General features: G+C 39.7%; 1 protein-coding gene and 2 long non-coding RNA genes across 5 annotated transcripts; all 3 read left to right on the forward strand.

Moving 5' to 3' along the window:
* Window positions 1-9: 9 nt before the first annotated feature.
* LOC146761404 (uncharacterized) lies at window positions 10-2,485 on the forward strand. 2 transcript variants are annotated; one of them, XR_014944822.1, is made up of 2 exons: window positions 10-140; window positions 1,969-2,485. It is a non-coding gene; the product is annotated as an uncharacterized LOC146761404 (long non-coding RNA). The 2 variants fall into 2 exon arrangements; XR_014944823.1 differs by lacking the exon at window positions 1,969-2,485 and adding an exon at window positions 467-640 and having other exon boundaries at window positions 35-140.
* Window positions 2,486-3,297: 812 nt separating this feature from the next.
* Window positions 3,298-10,041, forward strand: MTFR2 (mitochondrial fission regulator 2). Of its 2 annotated transcripts, XM_015858368.3 has the most exons (8): window positions 3,298-3,427; window positions 3,596-3,721; window positions 4,100-4,204; window positions 4,419-4,543; window positions 5,832-6,049; window positions 6,931-7,228; window positions 8,802-8,988; window positions 9,218-10,041. In XM_015858368.3, the coding sequence occupies exons 1-8, from the start codon at window positions 3,365-3,367 to the stop codon at window positions 9,314-9,316; spliced, it is 1,221 nt and encodes a 406-aa protein (XP_015713854.2). In that variant the 5' UTR covers window positions 3,298-3,364; the 3' UTR covers window positions 9,317-10,041. The 2 variants fall into 2 exon arrangements, with proteins under 2 accessions (XP_015713854.2, XP_015713855.2); XM_015858369.3 differs by lacking the exon at window positions 3,596-3,721.
* Window positions 10,042-12,461: 2,420 nt separating this feature from the next.
* On the forward strand, window positions 12,462-16,667 carry LOC146761405 (uncharacterized). Its single transcript, XR_014944821.1, has 3 exons — window positions 12,462-12,536; window positions 16,214-16,257; window positions 16,594-16,667. It is a non-coding gene; the product is annotated as an uncharacterized LOC146761405 (long non-coding RNA).
* Window positions 16,668-24,212: the final 7,545 nt, after the last annotated feature.

Below are 24,212 nucleotides of genomic sequence, written 5' to 3' on the forward strand. Positions count from 1 at the left end.
GAACTTTAGAAACCTGCTTCCAAGGCACTGGTGCTAAAAACTCTCAACAGGTCTGAAAACTGGAGCACGCTCTGCCATTTCTACAGTTGATACAAAACTACCTACAGCTGTCTTAATTCTGTAACTTGTGTTCAGAACAGGTTAGTCATGTATTACGGATACCTTGGGATGTCTTCTGTCATCGAAAGACGTTTCTCTTGTCAAGGGTGACATGGTACTATGTTTAAAGTTTCTTAAACCTGTAGTTTAAACTCACAGCAAGAAAAAGGTGTTATTCATGATTAGGGGTGGCATTTTCAGGGTCAACAAGGGTTATAGTTTCAGCTATAGGTCAGTAGCTTAACCTTCCACATTTGAGTAAAGAAATTGATGGCAATGTCAATGCTACATTTATATCAGTCTTTGTTTCAATTTGTTAAATTGCCTCTTTTTTTTTTTTTTTTTAAATGTGGAATCCTCCGTTCAGGTAAGTGATCTGGAAAGAGCAAGTCTTGCCTTTGTCTTGGGGTTACCCATAGATGTAAGTCCATGACAGGGGGGCATAGGCCCTGGGGAAAAAGAAAAGGAAGGCGTGTGGGCCATGTGCTGTGGGAGAGGGGGAAGGGTGGAGAGCCAGCTAGTAGTTCTAGCAAAGAGAAAACACAATGGCAATGATCTGAGGAGAAATGGTAATTTATTAAATGTAACCAAATCAAACAAAATGAGACAGACAAGAGTACCCAAAGTACAAGTCAAACCACCACAGTGCAAGGGAAGCACTTGCTTTTCTCCATGGCGAGCTGAGACGGCCAGAGGCAGAGAGTGGCTGGTGTCCAGTCTGGAGTCCCACCCTGCCCCCTTTGTTTTTGTACCAGGTCCTCTGGGGGTGCCACCCCTCCCCTCCAGGAACCCAAAATGCCCAAAAAGGCAGTAACATGGAGCCAGAACATGAACTCTTTAACTGCCACTGTTCTGCATGATGTTCTGATGTGGAATACTGACAACAGAAATCACTAAACCACAAGAGTCTTCTATCACATCAACAGCCTTAAGTGAAATCTCAGAGGGAAAGCCAACACCAACCCAACATATTTCCCTGAAAATATATAGAGCAAGTTGCATTAAAATTTGAATCAGTTAAAATACTTGGATTGTACTGAATGATTATACGAAGTATTCTCTGCCCTGGGAATACATACTCTTAGTGTTCCACTTTATCCAGCGTATAAGTCTGAAGTTGTAACTTGATGATAAAAGTTGTTTGCGGAGGGTGTGAGAAATGAGTTAGTCTTTTACAATGATTTTTCTAAATAGCCCTTTCAGTACTGGAGTTAAAGTGTAGGAGTCAGTCTACAGTATTTAAACAAAAAGTGCTTTGGTTAAAATGAAAATGTATTTGTCTTTATAAATGTTCTCCTACTAGCATTGTTAGTAGTTAACCATCTGACCTACCCATGCTAAATAATAGAAGGCAAAAAAACAGCATTCTGACTGTATTTGAAGAAAATGGATTTCAGATTGCACTACTGTGGCAGCATCTGTGTGGAAAGGGAAATAGGATTAATATTTGCCCTTCAGTGGTGAGTGCTAAAGGATAATTTCTGCCTTACGTTTAAGGAAATTTAGGCAGACTATACCTTTTTTTTTTGCAAAACCTTAAATTGTTTATATGTGTTGAAGTTTTCAGATCTTCTGAAGTAGATCTTCTGTCTGTAGCTTTCATTTGCCTCCAGAAGCATCAGTTTGTAAGCCCCACATCACTCCTCCTCATTTATTAAAGCCGTCCTTCCACACAATCCTTTTGTAAGTAGATGAAGCAGGTCACATTTGCGCTCTTTAGAACTGCATAGAAATAAATGCTTCAAGTCATCAAAGTACCAGTTCCCTGCTGGAACCTGCAGTTCCAAAGCAGTTATCGATAATGATGCAGTCAAACTAAGATTGCCTCCATTGTGTGGTTATGTTTGAGATACCTGGTTTTTTTTCCAGCTCTGTGGTCATTTACCCTCCTTAGGTAAGGAGCTGTTGGAGCAGTGGCTGAATGCTTTTTCTGTAGGTAAATACTGTTGTACAGTTTTCTAAATACCAATTTATAAGTCCTATTTCCTTTGTATTTTGTCTCAAGATCAATTCACGTTACGAGTGATAGCCACAATAGTAACTGCATAAGAAGGCAATGCTGTTGCCTTCCACCCAAGTGTTGCAGGATAGGTTTACCCTTACGTGCTGTTACTGAGACATACCTGTAAAGATTAATTAAGATGATGTCCTGTAAGTAGCAATTAATCTCAACTTTTTGACAACTTTGAAACTAATATTATTGAGAACAGTGCAGGCTGTTCTTTGAGTCACAGTTCTGAACAGATCTAACAGTGACTACACAGCTGGAGGAAAAATTCCCATGTTTCTTCTGCTGTTGCTCAAGGTCTGGTTTGAAGTAATGAGGCAGTACAACTCAAATCTTGGTAAGTGAGATTAAGAATAAAATAAGGCTTTGCATATTGTACAGACTTAGCAGTCTGGTTTTGTCTTTTGGTGTGATGTCATATGCCCTTCCTTGGAACTTATCTTGCTGTAGTTCATTGAGCAACTCAAAAGATTAACTGCGTGCAGACCTAAAACATAGTTTATTTCTTTGACTCATAGTTTCATCCACCTGGTGAGGAAACAGCTACAGCTACAGTTAAAACGAATGGACAAATGTAGCTAATTGGATGCTTCAGGGTGGCATAGGTGTTACTGTGCTTGAGGCTCTTCTCAACTGCAGTGCTTCGCCCAGCCCATTAGTTTCAATAGGATGCGGCTGCTGTGTAAGGATGTCACATACCATAATAGCGGTTAGCAGCTGAACAGCTGTCACCCTGTCAAGTCCTGCTGCCCTAAGGAGTTTCTGTCGTTGATGAGTACGGTGTTCTATTACTGCACCCGCTCCAGCTTCCTTTATAGACCTGTTTTCTTAGTCGCACAGGTGTATAGCGTTGGAGCGATCGTCATGTGCAGAGGATGTTAACAACTCCCTTTGGTGCCCCGTTGTCCCAAAGCTAAGTGGAAAGCTATGTGGCTCTCTGCCTGCCGGCCGTACCCCCGAGCGGGCTCCTACTGCTGGAGGCGGTTCCTTCCCAGCCGCCGCCGTTCCCGTTCGGTGTGCATGGATAGCGGCAGCGGGCACCAACCATCGTGCGGGCGGCATTCAAACTGCCCCCTCCCGATTCGCCCCGCGGGAGCGGCCCGCCCCCTGCCCTCCGTTGGCTGTGCCGAGCAGCGCCTGCTCTCCATTGGCGAGGCTTCCATTCCGTCCCGCCCCCGGCACTGATAGGTGCCGCCGGCCGGGGCTGCAGGCGTGCGGGGTGCCGGCCCCTGGCCCCCTCCGCCCCGCGGTGCCGCCATGGCGCTGCTGCTGCACCTCGTGCGGAGCCTGCTGGAGTACCTGGGCTGGCCGCCCGAGCAGGTGAGAGCCGGGGATGGGGAGCGCTGCCCGGGGGAGGGATGGAAAGGGCGTGTGCCGGCAGGAGGCACCGGTGTGCGTCCCGTAGGGTCTGCTCTGTCGGTACGGAGCTGCCTGGGAACTCGGGCCGTTCCCTGGTTCCGCTGTCTGCATTCGGTGCTTCGCACACAGGCCGCCTTCCTGGAGACCCGCGTGCTGGGCGGCGGCCGTGCGGTCGGAATGTGCCTCTACTCAGCGGTCTCGTCGGGAGCCAGTGTCCAGCAGCTGTGTGCGGTGTTACGGAGGTACCAGGCCAAGGTATGGCACACCTGTATTGATTCTTTACTGAGTGGGTTTCCTGAGATCCATGCGGGTGCGGATGGTTACTCAAAAATACACTTTTTTTTTTTTTTTTTTTTTCCTTAGTATCTCAAAATCCTGGTAGTGATGCTATGCAGCTGCTACCTTCTTCTATGGCCTTTGTGCTTCCAGTGCAGGCTGGGTACAGGCTGTGGCTAGATGTGGTTTTGGAAGCAGGCTGCTAAACCCTCTAGAACCTTCAGTTTGAGAGGAGTGTGGGAAGGTTACAGTAACCTGACTGCTTTGCTCTTGATCCCATAGGATGTTGCACCCTTTAATGTAAAAACATAGGGCTTCAATTTTGGTCTTTCTGTTGTAAGGTATTCTCATTTTTAGGTTGTATCTGCTTGCCAAAGAAAGGAATACGGATCTACTCGAAGTGTTGTTCGTAGACTTGGGACGATTCTTTCCTTAGAGCCTTACCCAAGACCTTATTTTCAAGTAAGCGATTTATGGCTATACATAAGTTTCAACTGCTTACATCTTCCAATTCCTATAGGCAGTGATAGCTTTCTATCACTTAGTCTTTTTAGTAAGTTTAACTGATACTTTGCATCCCTTAAGCTCACTCTTCTCAGCATGCTTATACCTCTCTTTAAAGGCAAAGTTTTTAGTGTGTACTAAATCCATTTTTTCTACACGTATTTTGTCTTAGCTTGCTCACCACCCGAGTCCATTGGATCATGATGAACAAAGTGTGGTTCCAATTCCTGTAGCCCCATCACTTGCTGATGTCCTGTGGGTAGCATGTGATGAAGGACAAGCATTTGCTAGATTTAGGTAAGTGGAAGTAAAATATGTGCATAGAAAAGATTAATAGTAGAAACTTTTGTCTTTTGTTCTTCTTGTCTCCAAGCTTTTTCAGGGTTCCAGTTAAACCAAGCCTGCAAACGTTTTATCCCAAAGTTCTTCCCATGTAGAATATTTTCATCTGAAAGATCTCTAGTGCTGAGTGCTGCCTTCCCTCCTAGTGGCGTATCAGATAAATTAGTGGCATTTTTAACTCATAGTTTAACTCAAGAAGTATTTTGTGAGGGCAGAAGTTTAAGAGAAACATGTTGCGACAAAACATAAGGCATTTCTTATTGCTATCTTAGTTCACAAACGTTTTGATAAACATTATAAAGGAGAAAATGCAGAAAAAATATTTAAATGCCTCCTTTGAATCCGATTGCTACAGTGCTGTACGTGTGAAGTTTGTTGCTCTGGTGAAGAATGCCATGTGTTCCATCACTTGATATCAGGTAGAAGAGACCTTTCTCTCAACTTTTCCTCTTTGTAAAGTTGTAAAGATCAGTGAGATCACCCCAATCTCCTTTTCTGCGGTCCTAACAAACCCAGTGTGCTCACCCTCTCATCACTGGATAACTCTTTCTGCCCTCTGTTCAGCTTTGTTGCCTTCCTCTGAATGCTTTCAAGGACCTTAATATACCTGCTTAAATTGCAGAGCCCAGAGCTGCACAGTGTTCCCTGTGAGGCTGCTCTACCACTAAAATATGGAGGGAGAATCAGTTCTTTTGACTGGCTGGTTGTACTGTGTTTAGTGCATCCCAAAGTGTTGTTTGCCCTCTTGTCTGCTGGCTTGTGTTGGGTATGCTGTGACCAGCACTCCAGGTCTCTTTTTGCTCTGCAACTCTCCAGCCAACATCTAACTCAGATCCAAGACACTTGATTTTTCTGTTGTTTCTGTTCTTTCTTCTTCCTCCCCTCCTGGCTCTGTGGGATGTTTGTCAAGGCCAGGTGTAATGCATATCTCTTCCCTCTGACCTAGTATGAAAAACAATGTGTTCACAAAGCGGAAAACAATGTTGCAGGTGTGGTTTGAAGTAAAACGGTGATGGATTTAAAGAGAGCAGTCTGGTTTTGTTTCAGTGAATGTTCAGTGAATTTGGAATTTAACTGATGGAGATTTAAAACTCTTCTTAAGTTATGATCAGCTAAACATTTTCTTAAACAGTTTGCAGATTTTATGTCTTGCAGAATGATGATAACTTGCTTGGACAGATGAGGAGTCTTGAGATTTCTTTTGCTGGCTGAACCTTTTAAACTGTCTTTTATTCCTTTCTAGGACTGAATTATGGAGAAAAGAAAAAAATACAGCTTATTGTGACTTACATCCATCAACAGATTCCATACCAAGTGTTTCAAAAACCACTTCACAGAAAGGCAGTCTTGTTCATCAAGCGGCACTCCAGAAAATTTCTGCTCTCGAAGAGGAACTAACTTTTCTTCGTACTCAGATCGCCACGATTGTTGCAGCACAGACATTGGGAAGCATACCATCACGTAAGCCTTTCTGTTTTTTTTCCTGGCTTAGGAGTCTTCTTCATTGTCGTGCCTCTGAGATTGATGCAGAATATGTCTAATTTCTTCACCTGAAATTACTTACACCAACAACATTTATGAATGTAGTATTTGCTTTGTGATGGTTGTGTTGTTGCTGTGGTTTGTTTATAAACGTTTTTCTTAGCCTCCCCACATTTCAGCTTTAAATGGCTTGCATGCCAATGGAAATGCAGTTGATCCTATGTGATGTCTATATTAATTTTCATGCTTGTGAAGGAACTTGGTGGTAGCAACACTAGTAACGAACCACCAGTTACTGTTTAAAAAATAATAATTTTAACTTTAGACTTGTGTACAGCTTCTGAAAAGTTATCAAATAATGGTTAAAACATTCTGAGGAAGTTGGGTCCAGGATTTAAGATAAACAGGTGCTCCAAGTAGTTGTCTAACCACCTTTGGAGCATCAGAGATAGTCTCTAGTATGAGCTTCAGTCTTCTGATTTTTCCCTTAAATGATCTGAGGTCCTACTTGCTTTGTACACTAACTCCACTGTGGCTGTTAAAGGTTCTTGATTTGTCTAGTGCAAAGATCAAAGACACAAATGGAGAAAATTGAAGCAGCCAAAACTGCCTCAGATCTATTATTTCATGTATGTTTAATCTATGTGCTTAAAACCAAAATTGCTCTTGGTGTTTAAGTATAATTATTCTGTAGTATGATGCGTGAGTTGTGTAAGGAAGTGCTTTAAGAGGGTGGGCCTGGGCTACCTATCTGGACTTAAGCAATATCTAGGATGACTCAATTTTAATGTTGTTAGTTGCAAAGGTAGTACTGACTATTTAAAATAAAATCTCTCTTTTTCTTTTATGATTGCATTCAGAACCCATTAGAACATTCAGCATTCCAGATGGATCTTATCCAGTGCCAACCATGACTTCTACGCCATTGTCTGTCTCTCACAATCACTTTGCAATTCCTTCTCCTCCCCCACTTCCTTCTGTTGCACCATCTGGTGTTGATGCTAGTAATTCAGCAATTGAACTTATAAAACAACGTCGTGCTGCAAGAAACAGTACTTCAACTACAAGTGACAGTGCTGATCCCCAGATGAAGAGTGTTCCCAGCATGATGGATGTTTTGAAAGATCTAAACAAAGTTCAGTTGCGTGCTACTGAAAGGTAGGTTGAATTGAACGTGTACCTGAGTTATCCAAGGCTATGCAGTCATCACAGCAGTTAAAGCAGCAGCAGAGAACACCAAGATGAAACATCATGTAACAAGCAGCTACAACTGAGAAACATAAGTTTGTAATGTCTAAGTGCTTAGACTGGAATGTAAGATACTCATGGTGCTGCTTTTAGGTCAATTTAAAAAATGCTGAATGCCACATCTTTTAAAACTAGTGTCCTACGTTAGTGTAGAAATCTCAGGTTGTTTGAGCCGTTGGTGTGTGTGTGTGTGTCTTTTGTTTCAAGACAAAGACTACTTGAAAATATCTTACAAAGTTGTCCACATTGTTGCTGGAAACTCCTTTGGAAAACAAACTTTTTACATTCACTATGAACGGACTTATCTTTTGGGAAACACTGGGAACTAACTAAACCAAAATATTCTGGTCTTTCTTTGAACTGTTAAATACATTCTGTGTCTTATTGAAGATGCACTATATAAATTCATGAAGCAGTTGAATTATAATACTTTTTATGGTCTACTATTTTAACTTCAAGCACTGTTGACAGGTTACAAAGAATCCTTACTAAAGCCTGTGACGTGTCTTTGTGTCAGTGTTGGTTTGCAGTGCTAGATGTGATAAAGGTTGTCAGATGTCTTTTCTGAACTTCTGGAGTTTAAAAAAAAAAAAAAAAAGTATGCAAGAACAATTGAATCTCTAATGAATAAGAAAATATTGGCAGTAAAGTTCAATCTCTACTGCCATACTGCCAGCATCCCCAGTTCTGACTGTAAACGTTCCATATTTGGATGCTTAGGTGCTTGCTTGGATGGAAAATCTTAGAAGCCTTTGTGCCAAATTTGATACGTTTCATTTGATAATCATAGAATTATACAGTTGCCAAGGTTGGACCTCTAAGGTCTTCCAGTCCAACCATCCACCTATCAGCAATATTTCCCATATCCCATGTCCCTCAGTATGACATTTAAATGTTTCTTGAGCACCTCCAGGGTCGTTGTCTCCATCACTTCCCTGGTGGGAGTGGTGAGTAGCGCATGAAGTGAGTTCAAGTGTGGTTTATAAATGGGACTTTATTGTCACCTGGATGCAGATTTACTTAACTGAGGTGGTGTTTTTCTTTAAATGTAGTTGATTTGAGAAATTGTATAAGTTTTTTTTTTTTTTTTCCTCTGTACTTCTTTTTGAAGCTTATATCAAAATATTTCATAATCTTTTTCAACAAAGTGGGCATTTCCCACTAGTACACTTTAAAATAGCTTTGAAATGTGACCTGTTATAAGAGCTGTACTTTTGTTTTTTCCTTTTAATCCTTTACCTGAACGCTTGATTGATTTACTGCCACTTTTCTTTAAGGAGCAGCATTTTTTGAGCTAACAATCTGGATGATGAGTTCTTCAGTGTACTGTTAGTACTCCTATTTGGTGAATTGCTGAAAATAATGTGAGCAGCGTTATTTGTGTGACCTAGGATTGGATAGGGAGTATATAAAAGTCATGTCCTAGGATTTTAGATAGCTAAGCATGTAGTTATGGACAGATGATAACACATTTTCTTTATAGGTCACCTGGAGGTACTCCCGTGTCTAAACCAAAAAAAAGGAGAAGCTCAGATTGGGATCCAGTTGCTCTACTAACTCATGCACTGAAACAGAAGTTTGCACATAAGTATGAAGAAGAGGATGATTCGCTAGACAAAGAAAACAGATCTTTTGATAGCTCCCCGTTTTCTAGTCCGGAAATCCCACTGGTATGTTTTTTATAAGCTTTTCATATTCTTGAAAAATGTAGCATGATTGAACTCTGGACATTTGCTTGATGGTAACTAATAGTTCTTTGTGTGTAGAAACCGTGTGTAGTTTACTATCTTATTCTTCCCAGGTTAAAAGAAGTGCAGAACTTACTGTCTTTATTGTAAGCTTCTTCTCATTTGGTGTCTTGTCTATAATTTTACCTAATGCTATCCCTGTTTTCCCTAGGTTGGACGTTGCAGCCTGAAGTCAAATGCAAATTCTAGCCTTGTAAGAACTGACAACATTAAGCAAGTATCAGTGTGGAAAGTGAGACCTCATATTTAACTGATGGAGGGAGACTTCTGATGAAACTTGGTACTGTGTGTAGGTGGCACTGCTGCTTTGTGAAACTGCTGTAGTGTGTTCTAGAACGTCTCTATCCTCTGCTGTTGAAGTTTGGATTGTAGGCATGTGAAATTGCCTCTTCTTCTTAGTTTCCCAGCAACCAAACTTGTGAATCTGATGCTTTATGAGAAGCACACAACAAAAAAGAGTAGCTTGTTATGGGGCATTGTGCCTTAAACCTGGGAAATAAACGAAGTAAATGTGTGAAAGAAATGTAATTATTGGTGTAACATCTGTGGTGTGTGCTGTCTCTGCATGTGAGTGTAAATAATGAATTAGTGTAAACTTTTGATTGGAGTGTATTATGTATAGCTGACTTTATAAAGATGATGGTAGCTAACACTGTAGTATAGTTTCCTCAGGATTTCTTTGTAGTTTGTTAATACAACTCCATATTTCATATGCAAATAATATTTCAATTTATTTTGCATCCATGGAGAAATGTTTATTTGTGAAGCTTTGTCTTGTTGGAAGTACTCTGCAGGCTGTTCAATGCTTGGCATATGAGGGAGTTGTCTTCACACACAAAAAAGAGACTTTTTTAGAGGGGTCTGCCGACATGTAGTCTAACTTCTGTGTATAAAAAAACCTTGTGTTATTTCTATCACTGTCTTCTCTGTATGAAGTCTGTTCAGTGTATGCAATAAAATTTCCTTTGTATTGTAGATGTGTGTGGTAGTAACATTTCTGTCTTGCAGACTTTTGTATCTTAAGAGCTGACTGTACTTTTATGCATCTAGATTATTAGACAAACTTCGTATCGATTGAATTGTGAACTGTATTCATTGTACATCCTTGTTCATCTTCTGTTTTCCTACCCACCTACACAGAGTACAGTGACATTTGGATTCCCTGTTACTGCCCAGTCTGGTCTGCTGAGTTGTTAGGATTTGCAGTTCACATTCCATACTTCAGTTTCAATTTCAAAAGTTATATTTTGACTAAGATTGGAGCTTATGGAACTAATTGTTTCTTAGATAATGTTTTCAAAATGGTTTTTTTTCCTGATTTTTACTAATTGTTGAACTTTATCACATTGTCTCATTCCTTTCACAGTCCATAACAGCCAGACATTCCCTTTTCTGTTTGCTTCTAAAATATGTATTTGCTGCATTCTCTACATAAGCTGCCATGAAATCCAAACAGAACAAGCAGCTTGGCCCTCTGCTTAGTAAACTTTACCTCTTCTATCAAAGCTCTACTTGTCTTTTGTCTGCTGCTCTGATAAAGTAGGGAACAGCAGTGAAAGAAGTCCATGAGCGCCTGCAGAAGAGAATATGAGAGCAAGTGGATCCTGTTATGTGTAAAGCTTAAAGAGCTTTATTTAGCTTCACCTCTTCACACTTCGGATACTGAGCAAGTTACCTCTTCTGCTATGTCAACATTCATAGATCCAGGGGATGTCTGGATTTATGGCTCTTCTGTTGAGGTTGACAAATGTGAAGGTGGAATTCCTTTAGTGAGGAATTAATTGGGAAGCTCTGGCTATAGCAGTTTTCTATTGCTTTATTATGTGGTCAGCAGTTTTTCCTCTCTTTAGGAAGAAATATTGTTTTGGACCCTGTGAGCTGCTTCTGTTTTCTTCAGACTTTGTCTGGTCAAGAGCAGTTCCCAGCTGGAAGTCTGGATTTGAAAATGGATTCTCCTTGTTTTAGAAAAGACTTTTCTCCACAATTTCTTTTAAACCAGCCACCAAGTGTCAGACTTCAGAAGCATCTGCAAATGTTAGTGAGCTGTTTGGCTCTCCAGGCTACTAGGTACTATTTCTGAGTTTTGGCTCAGTGTACTGTGAATTTTGCTGCAATGCGAGAGTAGTTTGTATAGTTGATCTCCTTACTTGGAGGTAGGGGAGAAATCACAGGCCCTGTGTTTTGTGTTTTTCTTTCCAGCTGTGTACCAGTTTCACACTTGAAGAGATTTTGTTTCTTGTTCCCGTGAATTAGAGAAGGCAAGGAACTGTGATATATGTTGAGAACTCTGGGTGAAGCATCTAATGACACCTGACAGTTTTCAGTACTAAGAAGCTGCAGAATGTTGAATGTCACAGTCTAAAATGAAAATGTTAGCCCCAGTTGCAGAGAAGATGAACACATGAAAATAAGGCATTCTTATCCTAGCTTAGTGGCATGATTTGATTTAGTAACTCGCAATTAAAGGTCTGTTTTAAGATGTAAAACCTTATTTTTAAAACTCTTAGTGAGAAAATACAGCTCTTCTTCTGAACAACACTGTCCTTCGTATTAATAGTTTATATTGATTTCTCTAAGGCATGCACATTTATGATACTATATGGTTTGGCATGGAGAGTGTACTGTTATGTACAGTCTTATGTATAGTTTAAATGATATCAATGGAGAAATTAATGAAGGAAAGTTTTGTTTTACTTGTTTTAATACTGAGATTTTACAAGAAACTCATTCCTTTTGTAAAGGAATTTGTTATTAAAAGAAGCATTATTAAAAATAGCCTATTAGTAACTTTGCACAGAATCATAATTAGAATAAGCTACCCGTTAAACCAAGTCGGCTAACTTCAGTGGAACGTCTTGACAGTTTTGTTAAGGTTTTTGAAAAGAACTGATATAAACTGAAATATGTTTAGCATTTCAATACAGCCATGAAGGCTTGATGGTTCTCTTAAAGAATCTAAAATGGAAAGCTGACAAGGTCCAAGACTGTAAAACTATGAAGGTTTTCACATACATGTATTTTATTTATATTGTTTTGTAGTTTTTTGTCTTTATTTTCAGTGTTGGTGCCTACCATCTTACATTCCTGCTCACATGTCAGCCTACAACTCATTCCTGTTCCCTTGTTTAGGAAAATTATTTCCAGATACAGAAAATACTTGAAGCTTTTGAAGCAGAAGTCGAGGCATTAATTATCATATTTTTTCAAAGTACCTAAGGTGAACCTTCGTAATCATCTTTGTAGAGTCCAAATGGTAATTAAAACATTTATAAGACTAATAGGACACTAAGTCCCAATACAAATCTTTATTTATGTGATTTTGAGCTTTAAACAAGCAATCTCATTCACGTTTCTGAAGATATGATGATGGGACATACTGTCTTCTCTTTTTTTACAGCTTATATTTTTGCTTCTTTTTCGTTTTGAAAACTGAAATGAAAATCTTTGTTTATGGATAAAATTTACTCAAGGTATGTACTTTTTATTCAGTTATACCTTTGCTGTACTAACATAAGTTAGCATAACTTAGCAGTGAAACCATTGTAGTTTCTTCAGTAAAGGTACTAAATGATTTTCCCTTGTTGCCTACTGTTTGTGTTCAGCATCATCTCATATTGTGTAGAATGCGCATACTGTAGTTACATTCCACTCAGACGATTGAATACCTCCTGTCATCTCAGCATTTCTTCCTACATTATCACAGTCAGACCATCTCTACTGGTCACTGTCTCCTCAAGTTTTTCTGTTTCTAAAGTGTAAGGCTTGTTACAAAAGAATGTTGATCTTCAGGAGATAAAATACATTATAACAAAAGAAAAAAAGATAGGTAAATGCTTGGATCTCTGTAAATAATTCCAGTTCTCTTTCTATCAGTTTGACTGATGAATGTGAAAGGCATAGTCTAGAAGGGTTCTTGAAAAGCCTTTTCCTCTCTTGGTGTTTGTAAATGGTTCAGCAGTTTGTAAGCATGCATGTCATGCTCCATAATTTTATCTTGGACCATTTTGTTTAGGACCCCACTGTAACTGCTGTAATTTTTATGTTACATGTAAAGACTAAAATGGACAGCTGTCTTTCCAGTTGGGAAATATTTTGTCTGTTTCAGTATTTTTTGCCCAGATTATTTACCACTTCTTGTGGTTCAGAAGTATTTTCTCACTTTTTAATACCAGACACTAACAAAAATTATTTCTATTTCTCATCCATTTTGCAATGTAATTTTTGTGTCTATTTGAGTTATATTTATCTTTGCATATTTGGCAAGGTCTGTTTTGCCCATTTATCCATGGGCATGCATCACTAAAATCACAAGGTTGGAAAGGACCTACAGGATCATCTAGTCCAACCGTCCTCCCATTACCATTGCTACCACAAGCCACTAAACCATATCTCATAGCTCCTCATCCAGATGCCTCTTAAACACCACCAGGGACAGCAACTCCATTGCAGTGCCTGACCACTCTCTGAGAAAAAAAAAGTTTTTCCTTATGTCTCTGGTACAACTTATGGCCATTTCCTGATATCTAGTCTAAATCTACCCTTTCCCAGTTTAAAACTGTTTCCTATCATCCTGTTGCTACATGCTCTTATAAAATGCACCTCTCCAGCTTTCCTGTAGGTGCCCTTCAGGTACTGAAAGGCTGCTATAGGGTTCCCCCTGGAGCCTTCTCCAGGCTGAAGACCCCCTGCTCTCTCAGCCTGTCCTTGTAGGGGAGGCACCCTGACCCTCTGATCATCTTTGTGGCCCACCTCTGGACCTGCTCCAACAGCTCTGTATCCTTCCTGTGTTGGAGGTTCCAGAAGTCAATGCAAGTAGGATCTCATGGGAGCAGAGGAGAAAGGCAGAATTCTATGTGAGCTTTACTGAGCTGATCTCTGACTACTCAGACAACTTCTTTGTAGTCCCCCCACATAACCCGTTCCTGCTTCCATTCCCTACAGACTTTGTGTTTAAGTAAGTCCAGGAAGGAGCTCCTTGTTGATCCACTGAGGCCTCCTGGCATTCTTGCCCGTTTTCCTTATTTCTTGGTATTGCACTGATTCTGGGCTTGAAGGAGATGGTCCTTGAATACTGATGAGCTTTCTTAGGCCTCTCCTCCCTCCAGGGCTTTATCCCATGTTGCTCTGCCATGCAGTTCCTTGAAAAGTTTGAATTCTGCTCTCTTGGAGACCAGAGTAATAAGCTTGCTGCACACATCCTTTGACACCCTAAGGATGTTGAACTACATCATTTTGTGGTCACTGTAGCCAAAGTTGCCCTTGAGCTTCACATTACTCAACAGTGCCTTCTTGCTGGTGAAGACAAGCTCCAGCATAGGACCTTTTCTTAAGTTCCTGTACTACTTGGAAGAGGTAGTCATCATCAGCACATTCCAGGAACCTCTTTAAATTGCACTGGCAATCATTCAGATCTACATGAAAGCACCTAAAATAGATAGTGATTTTGATTTGCAACATCTCAGCTTCATTTTAGCTGGCTCTTATCTAGCTGTTCAGCTCAAAGACATTTTGTATTGTCTTAGACAGTAGTTACCACAGATTTATTTATGTAGGGAAGTAGTTCTAGCAACTAATTGTAATACTCAAAAGACCATTCTTTTGATATTCATTATTTTTCCCTATGATTATGTCAGCAGGATCTTTCCTCCTGCAGTGGGATTTTGATTTGTTTTGCTTGTTGAAAGAACAGTGTGGTACTTTTCTCCCAGCTATGTTTGTAATCCTTTTTTTATTCAGTCTATTTGCCTGAAATGCTGAAGAGGGCTCTAAGTGCAGTTTATTTAAGCAGTTTTTATTTAAAAAGGTTGTTCTGAAAGTAATGCTTCCTACTTACTTCCCTGGCAACTACAACAAAGAGCACAGTAACACAATTTGATAGAGCAAATTCTCAGCTTCAAAACTCAATTTTTCAACAAAGTCACTGCTACTAGCTATGTGTTTTTCCCAGCAATGAACAAGAGCCTGTATGTCACGCTTCTAAAAACATGGCTTATCTTTTATGTCACTGTCACCACTGCAGAAACACACCACGCACATCCACTGTTTGGTCTCCATAAATATTCAGCAAGCATCAATGGATGTCAGTGGGTGCCAATTTTTTCCACATGGAGGAATTCAGTGATACACATTTGCTTCATAAACTCCCATGCCAGGTGTCATTCTGTCAGACTGCCCTCTGCTGCCACCTCACACAGCAACAACTTGTAATGGAATATTGCTGGGAAGGTTCAGCCTCTACTGCCATACCACCACCATCTGCTTCTGATGTCATGGGCCAACGTAATAGAATAGGAGACATTACTTTTGGAAACAGCCTTTGTACATGTGTGAGTAGAAGCGTGTTCAGGCTTTCTTTTCGATTGATATTGGAACAGAAGCACTCACCTCCTGTTTAATATGAATAGAGGTATTTAACTTCAGTAGGTCAGAGAATCAATTCAGGAGCCTAAATATGCCCTTTTTAGGCACCAAATAGGTGGCACAGCGTGCAGGGGTGGAATTGGTGCTGGCTATGGTAAACCTCTAACCAGTTACAAATATCTTACAAAAAATACTGTTGGAGTTATTGTGAATAGTTGATGAAAATGATGTGTTCTATGGCTGAACTGCATGGACTTAACCACAAGAGAGCAGTGTTACACCAGATCTGTGTTACAAATCTTTTGCTTTGCTTTGCAAGTGGTATGTCTAACAGCAAACTTGTAATCTCTACATTTTTATCTCTTTGTGGTACTCATTAACTGGTAGAGCTAAATGCCTCTACCTTTACTAGTGCTATGGTGAACTATATTTACGTGTAATCTGACTAATGAGAAGTTAACTTCAGGCTGATTTATGCACTCACCCACAAAACAAACCTGCTGCTTTGGTTGCTTAAATGTTGAACATCCAGGAGAACAGGCAGAAGATATTACATGAGTTAATGAAGGCCTTTCCTGAGTAAATATCCTCTCATGTCCCATTTAAATCTACTACTGGAAAAAAAAAATCCTGTTTGTGATGCAGTACTCATATAATGAGTGTTGCTATTGAATTGTATGGATTTTGTAAATAACAGATTATACTAGTGAAAATATGTCGCTTCAGTTAGCAATTAAATATCAAAGGGACCATGTGGCATTTAAAATAATCATATTTTTTCTTTCAGATTATAAAAATGATGCTCTGCTGCACATCCTTTGCTCTTCACATGTGAGTAGCAACTTGAACAAGCTTAGATCCACTCTTTTTCTGAATCTGTAGAACACAGAACTCAAGGAACAAGGATCAGTTTTTGGCTTGGCCGCCACTTTGAAGCAAAGGTGTTCCTGCCTTGTTTTTCAGTTAGAATCGCGTGCTGTAGAGAGAGCTACTGAGCAACAGCTGCTGCTAAAAGGGAGTAGAAAGGAAGTTAAAGAGAGCATAGTTTTAATGTCTTCATATTTTGCTGTTGTCTTGCATTTATTTGATGCATTGTGATCTTAGAGTTTATATGTACTGTGAGTATTTGTCTTGGTTTCTGTTTGTCTGTTTTTGTTTTGTTTGCAGGTAGCGAGAGCTGTAGAAGTTTTGGTTATTTCCCAAACAATCATCATGCAGGTTGGTGCTCTGTGCTCCAGCTGGTGAGTTTTACTTTGTCGTTCAGAATGCAGTTATTATGCATGAGCATTCACTGCGTGTTACTTATTTGTCCAGATGGTATTTTGGTCAGCTTTTTTCCATTACTCTATTTCTACTGATTGTATTATATGCCATATTAGACTGTCATCTGCTGAGGCAGACTTGATAAGTTAGGCTGTTTTGTTATGCTCTTTCCTTGCTTGTAAGAAAGTGTTCCTGAATAGAGGTCATGCTCAGTATTCTCGTCATTTTGTTAAGTTAGAAGCTGCCACACCAGCATGTATGGTGGGAAAATAATCGGAAAGTCACTGTTTTGTAATAATCAAAATACCTCATTTGAGTTTTACTTTGATTTGACTCAGGTAAAATGTGGGCTTTATCTGCCCTTTTAACCTTTCACATGTTTTTGAGCTGGCTGTCTTTGCTTCTTATGTCATTCTTTCCTCTTGCATGCACTGCCTAGGTTTATATGGATAATATTAGGATTCCGGTTGCTGTATTTCTACAAGTATCCTTTTTTGTTGTTTGTTTCCTAAAATTTACTGGAAATCTTCAGTGCCTTTGTTATTTCCAAGTAGCAGTGTAGACATTTTTAAGATTTGAAGACTGTACCTTGCTTTTGTTTGTTAGAACAATGAGGCTGCTAGTGAAATCTTATTGGGATTAATTGTTATGGTCTCCTTGGGGAGAGCTTACTGCTCTCTTCCAATACCTGAAAGGTGCTTACAGTGAGAGTGGGGTTGGTCTCTTCTCACTGGTGACAGGACAGGGGGAAATCACCTCAAGTTGTGCCAGGCTAAGTTTAGGTTGGCTATCAGGAAACACTTCTTTACAGAAAGGGTTATTAAGCACCGGAATAGGCTCCCCAGGGAGATGGTTGAGTCACCATCCCCGGATGTATTTAAAAACTGTTTGGATGTGGTGCTCAGGGATATGATTTAGCAGAGGGTTGTTAGGGTAGTATGGCTAAGCTGCAGTTGGATTCAATGATTTTTAAGATCTTTTCCAGCCTGAGCAATTCTATGAAACTGATCTCTACAAAATCTGATGCTCTATAATCTAGTTTGTCAGTAACATTACAGTTCTCTAATGTTGAGTTTCTGATTTCAAAGTCACAAATAAAAGAAAGAAAGATGAATGTGTGGCAAGATAAGCAAGGGAGATCCTGCTACATCCTTTGTGAGCTTCTGGAGCTGTTGCTAGGATGCTAACAATACCCTGAGCCAATAGTTGCCTGGGGAAACAGCAAAAGCTTCTTTCATTTCTACACATCTGTACAAACTCTGAATCTTTTTCTTCCCTGTAAGCCACCTTCTCTTGCACTAAAAAAAAGCCATAGGGGAAGGAGATCGCATCTTGATCATTGGACCAAGTCTTTCATCATTCTCCAGCATACCTCCCTTACAACTAAGATCCAATGGTACATGGCCAGAACTTGACTGAGCATAAAAATCATGAAGAGTTAACCTGGTGTGAATTGAAGGTCATGAATATAACGTGTGGTAATGATCACTTGTTCTTTAATTTGGAAGTTGCTGTTTATCTTGTTGATTGGTAAGAATCAAAGTTTCGTGAATTGTGTGGATCTTAGAAAAAGTAGAAAGTATTACTCCAAAAAAAACCACTCCTTACTTCTGAAGTCATTCGTCTCTGAATAAGAGAAACCCTGCTTACTATGCTGAAAAAAATACACTTCAAGGGGAGAATGATTAAGGAGTTTGAATCTGCAGTTCCTAAAGAAAGAAGGAGGCTTCTGGCCTTGTATGTTCAGTTTGAATAAGTCTTGGAAAACTATTGTGGCATCCTGGTCTTCTTAAGAAAAGAAGAGTAAACCAGGCAAACTATAGGTCAGGTAGCATGTGCCAATTCTAGGCTAAAAGATCGGATGTGTGTGGTGGGATCCTATTACAGCCTTGGAAATACGTAGGTAACTGGAGAAACCACACATGGCTCTATTAGAAATAGATCTTTTAAATAATCTTTGACAAAAATAGCTTTCACATAATAGTGTATTGTTAATTAAAATACAGCATTCACATTATCCCTAGAATATATGTTAAATGGATATAGAACTGACTAAGTGTCAGATAATAGTAATCACTGAAATGAAATGTTCCCACAAGGGTTGTGGGGAATTGTTTGGGGTTAATGCAGTTCCAAAACTTCAGTAATAAAACAATGGGTAAAAATTGTGGATAACAAAAGAAATTATGTTGTGATCACTCATGAGGATGGGAACAATGACACCAAGCCATTATTAAAGTGTTGTAGTAAGTTAGGTCTTCAGAAGCAGAGTATGTTCTAGTACAGCCAAGTGTAAAGCTGTTCAAATTGTTCAGATTAACAGTTTGTGGTACTACAGCTTGAGAATACAGTTTCTGTTCACAGTGACCTGGTATGACAGTGACTGCATGAAAAGAAATTTAACACAACAAGCAAAAAGGTGCAGAGGCCTCTTTTCTGACAGAAAGAAACGCATTACTAACCAGCAGCAGGAAGTGAAAATCAGAGTAGTTTAAGTGAGGGTTCATCTCAACAGTGAGTATGACATCCACAATGGGAAGTGATGACTTTTTGTTATTTGTTCTTTTCAGTGCCCAAAACTAGTTTTATACTGAACCCACTACAGAGTGAAAAATAAACAGTATTCCCTGCCAAAAAACAAGCCAGTACCAAACAAATAACCCTGTGACTTCTGGGTGACCAAGACCTAGTACATTTTAAAGCTTAGGACTTAGACATATGAATCTGTCAGGCAAACTTTCTAAGAGGCTTTTCTTGGTTGAGTCACTTCTGACAATTATGCTTTTTCTTTTCCATTTAATTTGGAGTTTCTTACTCCAAGGGTTCTCTGCAGAAGGTGGTGTATGTTTATTTTCTAATGTATTTATCACAGGTTATCTAATAGCCCAGCTTTTAGAAAAAGTGGCTATATCTTTTGCATTTTGGAAGTACTTTCAGAGGGAGGAGCCCATGTTGCTTTGAAAGGTGCACCTCTGCTGACTTTCAGGGCTTTAGGAAAAGTCCATATTCTTAGATGTTGGCAAAAGTCAAGTTTGTAGCTGTGCTATGCCAGGTGAAATAAGACATCTGCATTGTTATATAATATGTCCCTGCAAGCAGTGTAACTCCCACTGGCAAATCTTTAAGCTGGCAAGTAACTCAAGAGTGGTGATGCAAGTTCCCCCTCTAAATTAATGATACTGAGGTATTGGAAAGAAAGAAATGTGGTTGGACTGATGAAGTGGCAAACTTCCCCAAACAAAAACAGTAAAATGTAAGTTTTTAAAGGTACTTGCAGCTCATCAGTTCACTTTTTTTCCCCCTACAAAACTCAAGAAGATTTAACTATACTTTATCATTAGACTAACTGTTCTCCTTTCCAATCTCATTCTCTACAGGAACTGTGGTGGATTTTTTCCTTGAACTGTGAAGTAACACGAATACATTATTAAATTATATATCTCCTGAAGGCTTGTGGTAGGAGCAGTATTATTTGCAACTCTTGTGGGGTTTTGCTCTAGAACTGGAGCGCTCCAAAGTGCATATAGATTAATTCTATCTTTAGCTGGCATTTCACCTACTACAATAACCACCAAACTACCATAGTAAAAAATGCCAGGTGATTTTGTAAACATGCTGTATTTTCTAAGCCCAGGTTCTGCAAATATTTATGCTGAAGTAGTGGAACTGCTCAGAAAGGAAGACTATTGGTAATGCAAGGTTTCATTGTGATGTGTTTAGGTCTCAGGCTGAGACAGGATTTTGCAAAGAAAGCTGAAGTTCAAACTCATTTCCTGTACTCCTTCCTAAGCAAACATTAACGCTAATATTTTAAACTGCTAACTCATAAATCTGAGAAACTGACATGTATAGTTACAATTGTACAGTTACAAAGTCAATGGATAAACAGAGGTTATAAAGTAGAAAGAGGCTCACTGTAAAGATAGCTGCTCACCAATGTTGAAACTTACTATAAAACTCCACACAGGAGCAATCTCTGGAAAGAAATCCTACCTTAGTGTTGGTCAGCCCGTAAATGGGATCTAGGAGAGGTGGAGCTAAGCTCCACCCTTCTGGTATCACAGCTGAATTACCTTCACCTGTGCTCCTGCAGCTGACTCATCGCTTGCCTCAGGTGGTTAATCAGACACTCAGGCTGTGGTCAACAGTTTCCCATATGCTGACATATATGTGATAATCACTTTAAAAAAAAAAAGTAGGTTTCATACTGTTGTGAAAAGTACTTAATAAAACGTGAGAGGAATTGAGGCTGACCTGAACATCAGCAGAACTGTTCTCTTGAGATCAGAAAGCTGGGTTTTATTAGAATAAAACCACTGTGCTTTTAACTAGGGAAATGTCAGGAATGATGATCAAAGAAGGTAGAAAGGAGTTGAAAGGATCTCTGCTTCTGCCTGTTGTGCCCTTGCATGCAAGTCCTTGGTTCCAGGTAATTCAGTATCTTTCTGAGTTACAGTGACCCCTCTCATGTCTACGTGACAGCAAAAGCATCACAAGTGCTTTAGTACTCGCTGTGTTCCTTGCCTGAGCTGTGAGCTTCTTGCTATGGCTCTGACAGGAAATACACTCTGTGCTCTCTGACCTTCCTCTCTTCTGAGCCAAACTGGGCTTAGTTTGGGGCATTTCAGAGAAGGAAGATCTCCCTCCCTCATCTGGAGCACGTGGGGGAAAGTTACTCAGCTTTTTAAATAACTTAGCATAAGGTTTGGAACATAATAAATACTTTCTGGAAGTAAATCATTTTTGTCTTGTTTGTGGCTATTTGGTGTCTTTGAGAAGCTGACTGTCATTAGGTGTACACGAGGTACAAGAGAATGTTAAAATGGGGGCTTGGTAGTAAGTTTTAGTCAGTTCCAGACTAGGCTGCTGATAGAGGGAGCACAGAGGAAGTTGGAGTGTTGAGTACAGAAGGAGGACCACACAACTTCTTCTGGTCTCTTTGCTTCAATCCAGTGGTAATGCCTTCCAGTGGCATAATTTGTATGTGTATTGTCTTTGTAGCTACAAGGAGTGTAAATATAGGGAGTGTATTTGCTGTGTTAAAACTTTTGTATATGCTTTTAGGCATCTAAGGAATACAGCGTCTGTTTTGACATTGGATAAGCAATTTTGAGTAGCTGAAGTAAGTACCCATCTGACATGGTGGCTGACTCATCACAGAGATCAACACATTTTAAAGAAAGTAATTCTACTTGGTTTCTGATCTTTCAGTAGATGATACCAGTATCTTTTTTCCTACCTCTTTTAAGACTGAAATATTGAAATACAGTTATCCATTGTAAAACATGAAGGATGCAAAAAAGTGGTATTAGGGAAAGGAATGATATATCTTGCGGAATCTGACCACGAATCAATGGTATGTGGTTGTATTTCCTATTTTCTTTGGATTTTGATTGCCCAAAGTGATTAGCCCTGAGTTTGCCTTCAGATGCTGGCAGGTCCTCTTAAAGGAATTGTGCCAGGCATCAAAAACATGTAGCCGCATCTCTAGATTTACTTACATTTTTGTAGCTATGTTTTTCTTCATGCAGATTCTTACGCATGAGCTAATGTCATAGGAATCCTTTGCATATACAAATAAAAGCTCTGGATTTGGAATGTAGCAGTTGCTGACCTGTGTGAATAGGTCATGAAAGCTTCATTCTAAAGGTTGACTGAGATCTCAAGGTACAGTTTCTCCAAATGTCATCATTTTAGTAATACTTGTGTTTACTCATGGATTTTCTTTTTGTTTATATACATGTTCATCCCACTTTAACCCTTAACCACGTGGCCAAATTTAAACATTTCCTTGTAGCAGCGACTTCCAAATGTATTGCTTTGCTTTGTTCTTCCCTTTCTTTTTATGTTTACATTTGGGAAAACAGAAGCCTCCAGTGTGACTACTCTATTATTTATCTTTTAATTTCTTAAATAGGCAGTACTAAGGAAGCCAGGCTGTTTTGGTTGCTTTCTTTTTTTCCCTCTTCCCCCTTTCTCGAGGTTTTTCACGAGTCAGATAGCTTTTCGCCACTCTTTGCACTTCCCGCTTTGCACTTGCAGTTTCTGTAGACATCAGTTGGTATGAAAATGACAGCATAGAATTTATTTCTGGGCAGTAGGATCGGTGGAGGTAACAGCATAATTCCTCTTTAGCCCTTTTGATATGAATACTGATGCTCCGTTTTAGTTGTGTTTTCTTATGACACCCGGGTCCACTTCCTGACATAGCACAGTATATATTAAACTCTGTAAGGTACAGTATTTATCACTTTTCTCTGTATTCCCATAAAATTATCTGGCGTGAGCTCTATCTGCTCTTGCAGTACTGAGTTCTTTGTCTTTAGGCCTGCAAGGCACTGTGTATGGGAACCATTAGGTCACTGCCTGAAACAGTGACTGAGTGCCTGGTGAAGGGGCATTACCAGCCCTTGGAGCACAGGTGGAAGCAATTCTGCATGAACAGAAGGTCAGAATTAACCTCATTTAAAGGCTGGCAGCCATGAGGAAAGGGTCTTTACTTGGGGACTGCCTCCTTTAGAGTGTCTAGTGAGCCCTGATCCTCAGAGAGTGGTAAGCAATTCCTTTATTACTGGATTGTGGCTATTAACCTTCTTCGTAAAGCAACTATATCTGCTGCTGTCTATCCTTACAGACTGTCTGGACACTGAAGGGAGCTTTTAGCAAGGGATACTGTATGTAACAAGAAGTAGTTTTTGTGAATGGAGCTGTTGTGTGAAGTTTAGTGGAACTCCTCCTGAGACTCAAACCAGCCCAGGATACAGGAAAGTGATATAAACCCTTTCCTTTCTATGCTGTGGCTCTTTTTCTGTCTGACTGTTCCTAAATAACTGTTTTAGACTCTAATACATGCTAGACTGATGGAAGACCAAGAGGTGTAGGAGCAGGAGCAGCATAAGCTTTTCTTGCTGCTAAAACTTGTGTATTTTAGAACTACGCTTATGTTAATCTAGAGTGGGTTAGATTGCATTAGATGCTGGAGGGGCAGCTTCTTCCTGCCCTTTGGGGAGGAGTATTTGCCACGTACTTTTCTTAATTGTTTTATTTCTCAGATTCTACATCTGAGCTTTAAACTGCAGTTAGTGCTTTGGCCAGGCCAGGAAGAAAAAAGCCTTATTATTTTTCTTTTGCTGCCAAGGTCAGGGGTTCATTCATGCTAAATTATTTGTACTTATTGATTAAATATCAGCATCTGTACAGAGTGCTTGTATAGGCTTGGCTGTTATTATAAATAACAATACTAATATTTATTGTGATAGTGTGAGTGGTTTTTCAGTACTGACAGTGTAAAACTTCTGGAAGAACAATCGCACCCCTATCCCTATATAGGACAGATCTCTAAGAGTTTCTTCTTGGACTCCAGCTTGCATTCAGAGGATGTATGGAAACGCTTCTTAAAATGTAATTTAATTTTAAAATTTTTGTTATATCTTTTGAGAAAGGGAATGTAAAATACTGGTTAAATAACACTGAAACCTTATTTCGAGCTTGTACGTTCAATTCTGTCATAGCATATCCTCTGC

The sequence above is a fragment of the Coturnix japonica genome, chromosome 3, assembly GCF_054131305.1.
Source record: "Coturnix japonica strain WE chromosome 3, WE-NBRP24, whole genome shotgun sequence".
In the NCBI taxonomy this organism is placed as follows: domain Eukaryota; kingdom Metazoa; phylum Chordata; class Aves; order Galliformes; family Phasianidae; genus Coturnix; species Coturnix japonica.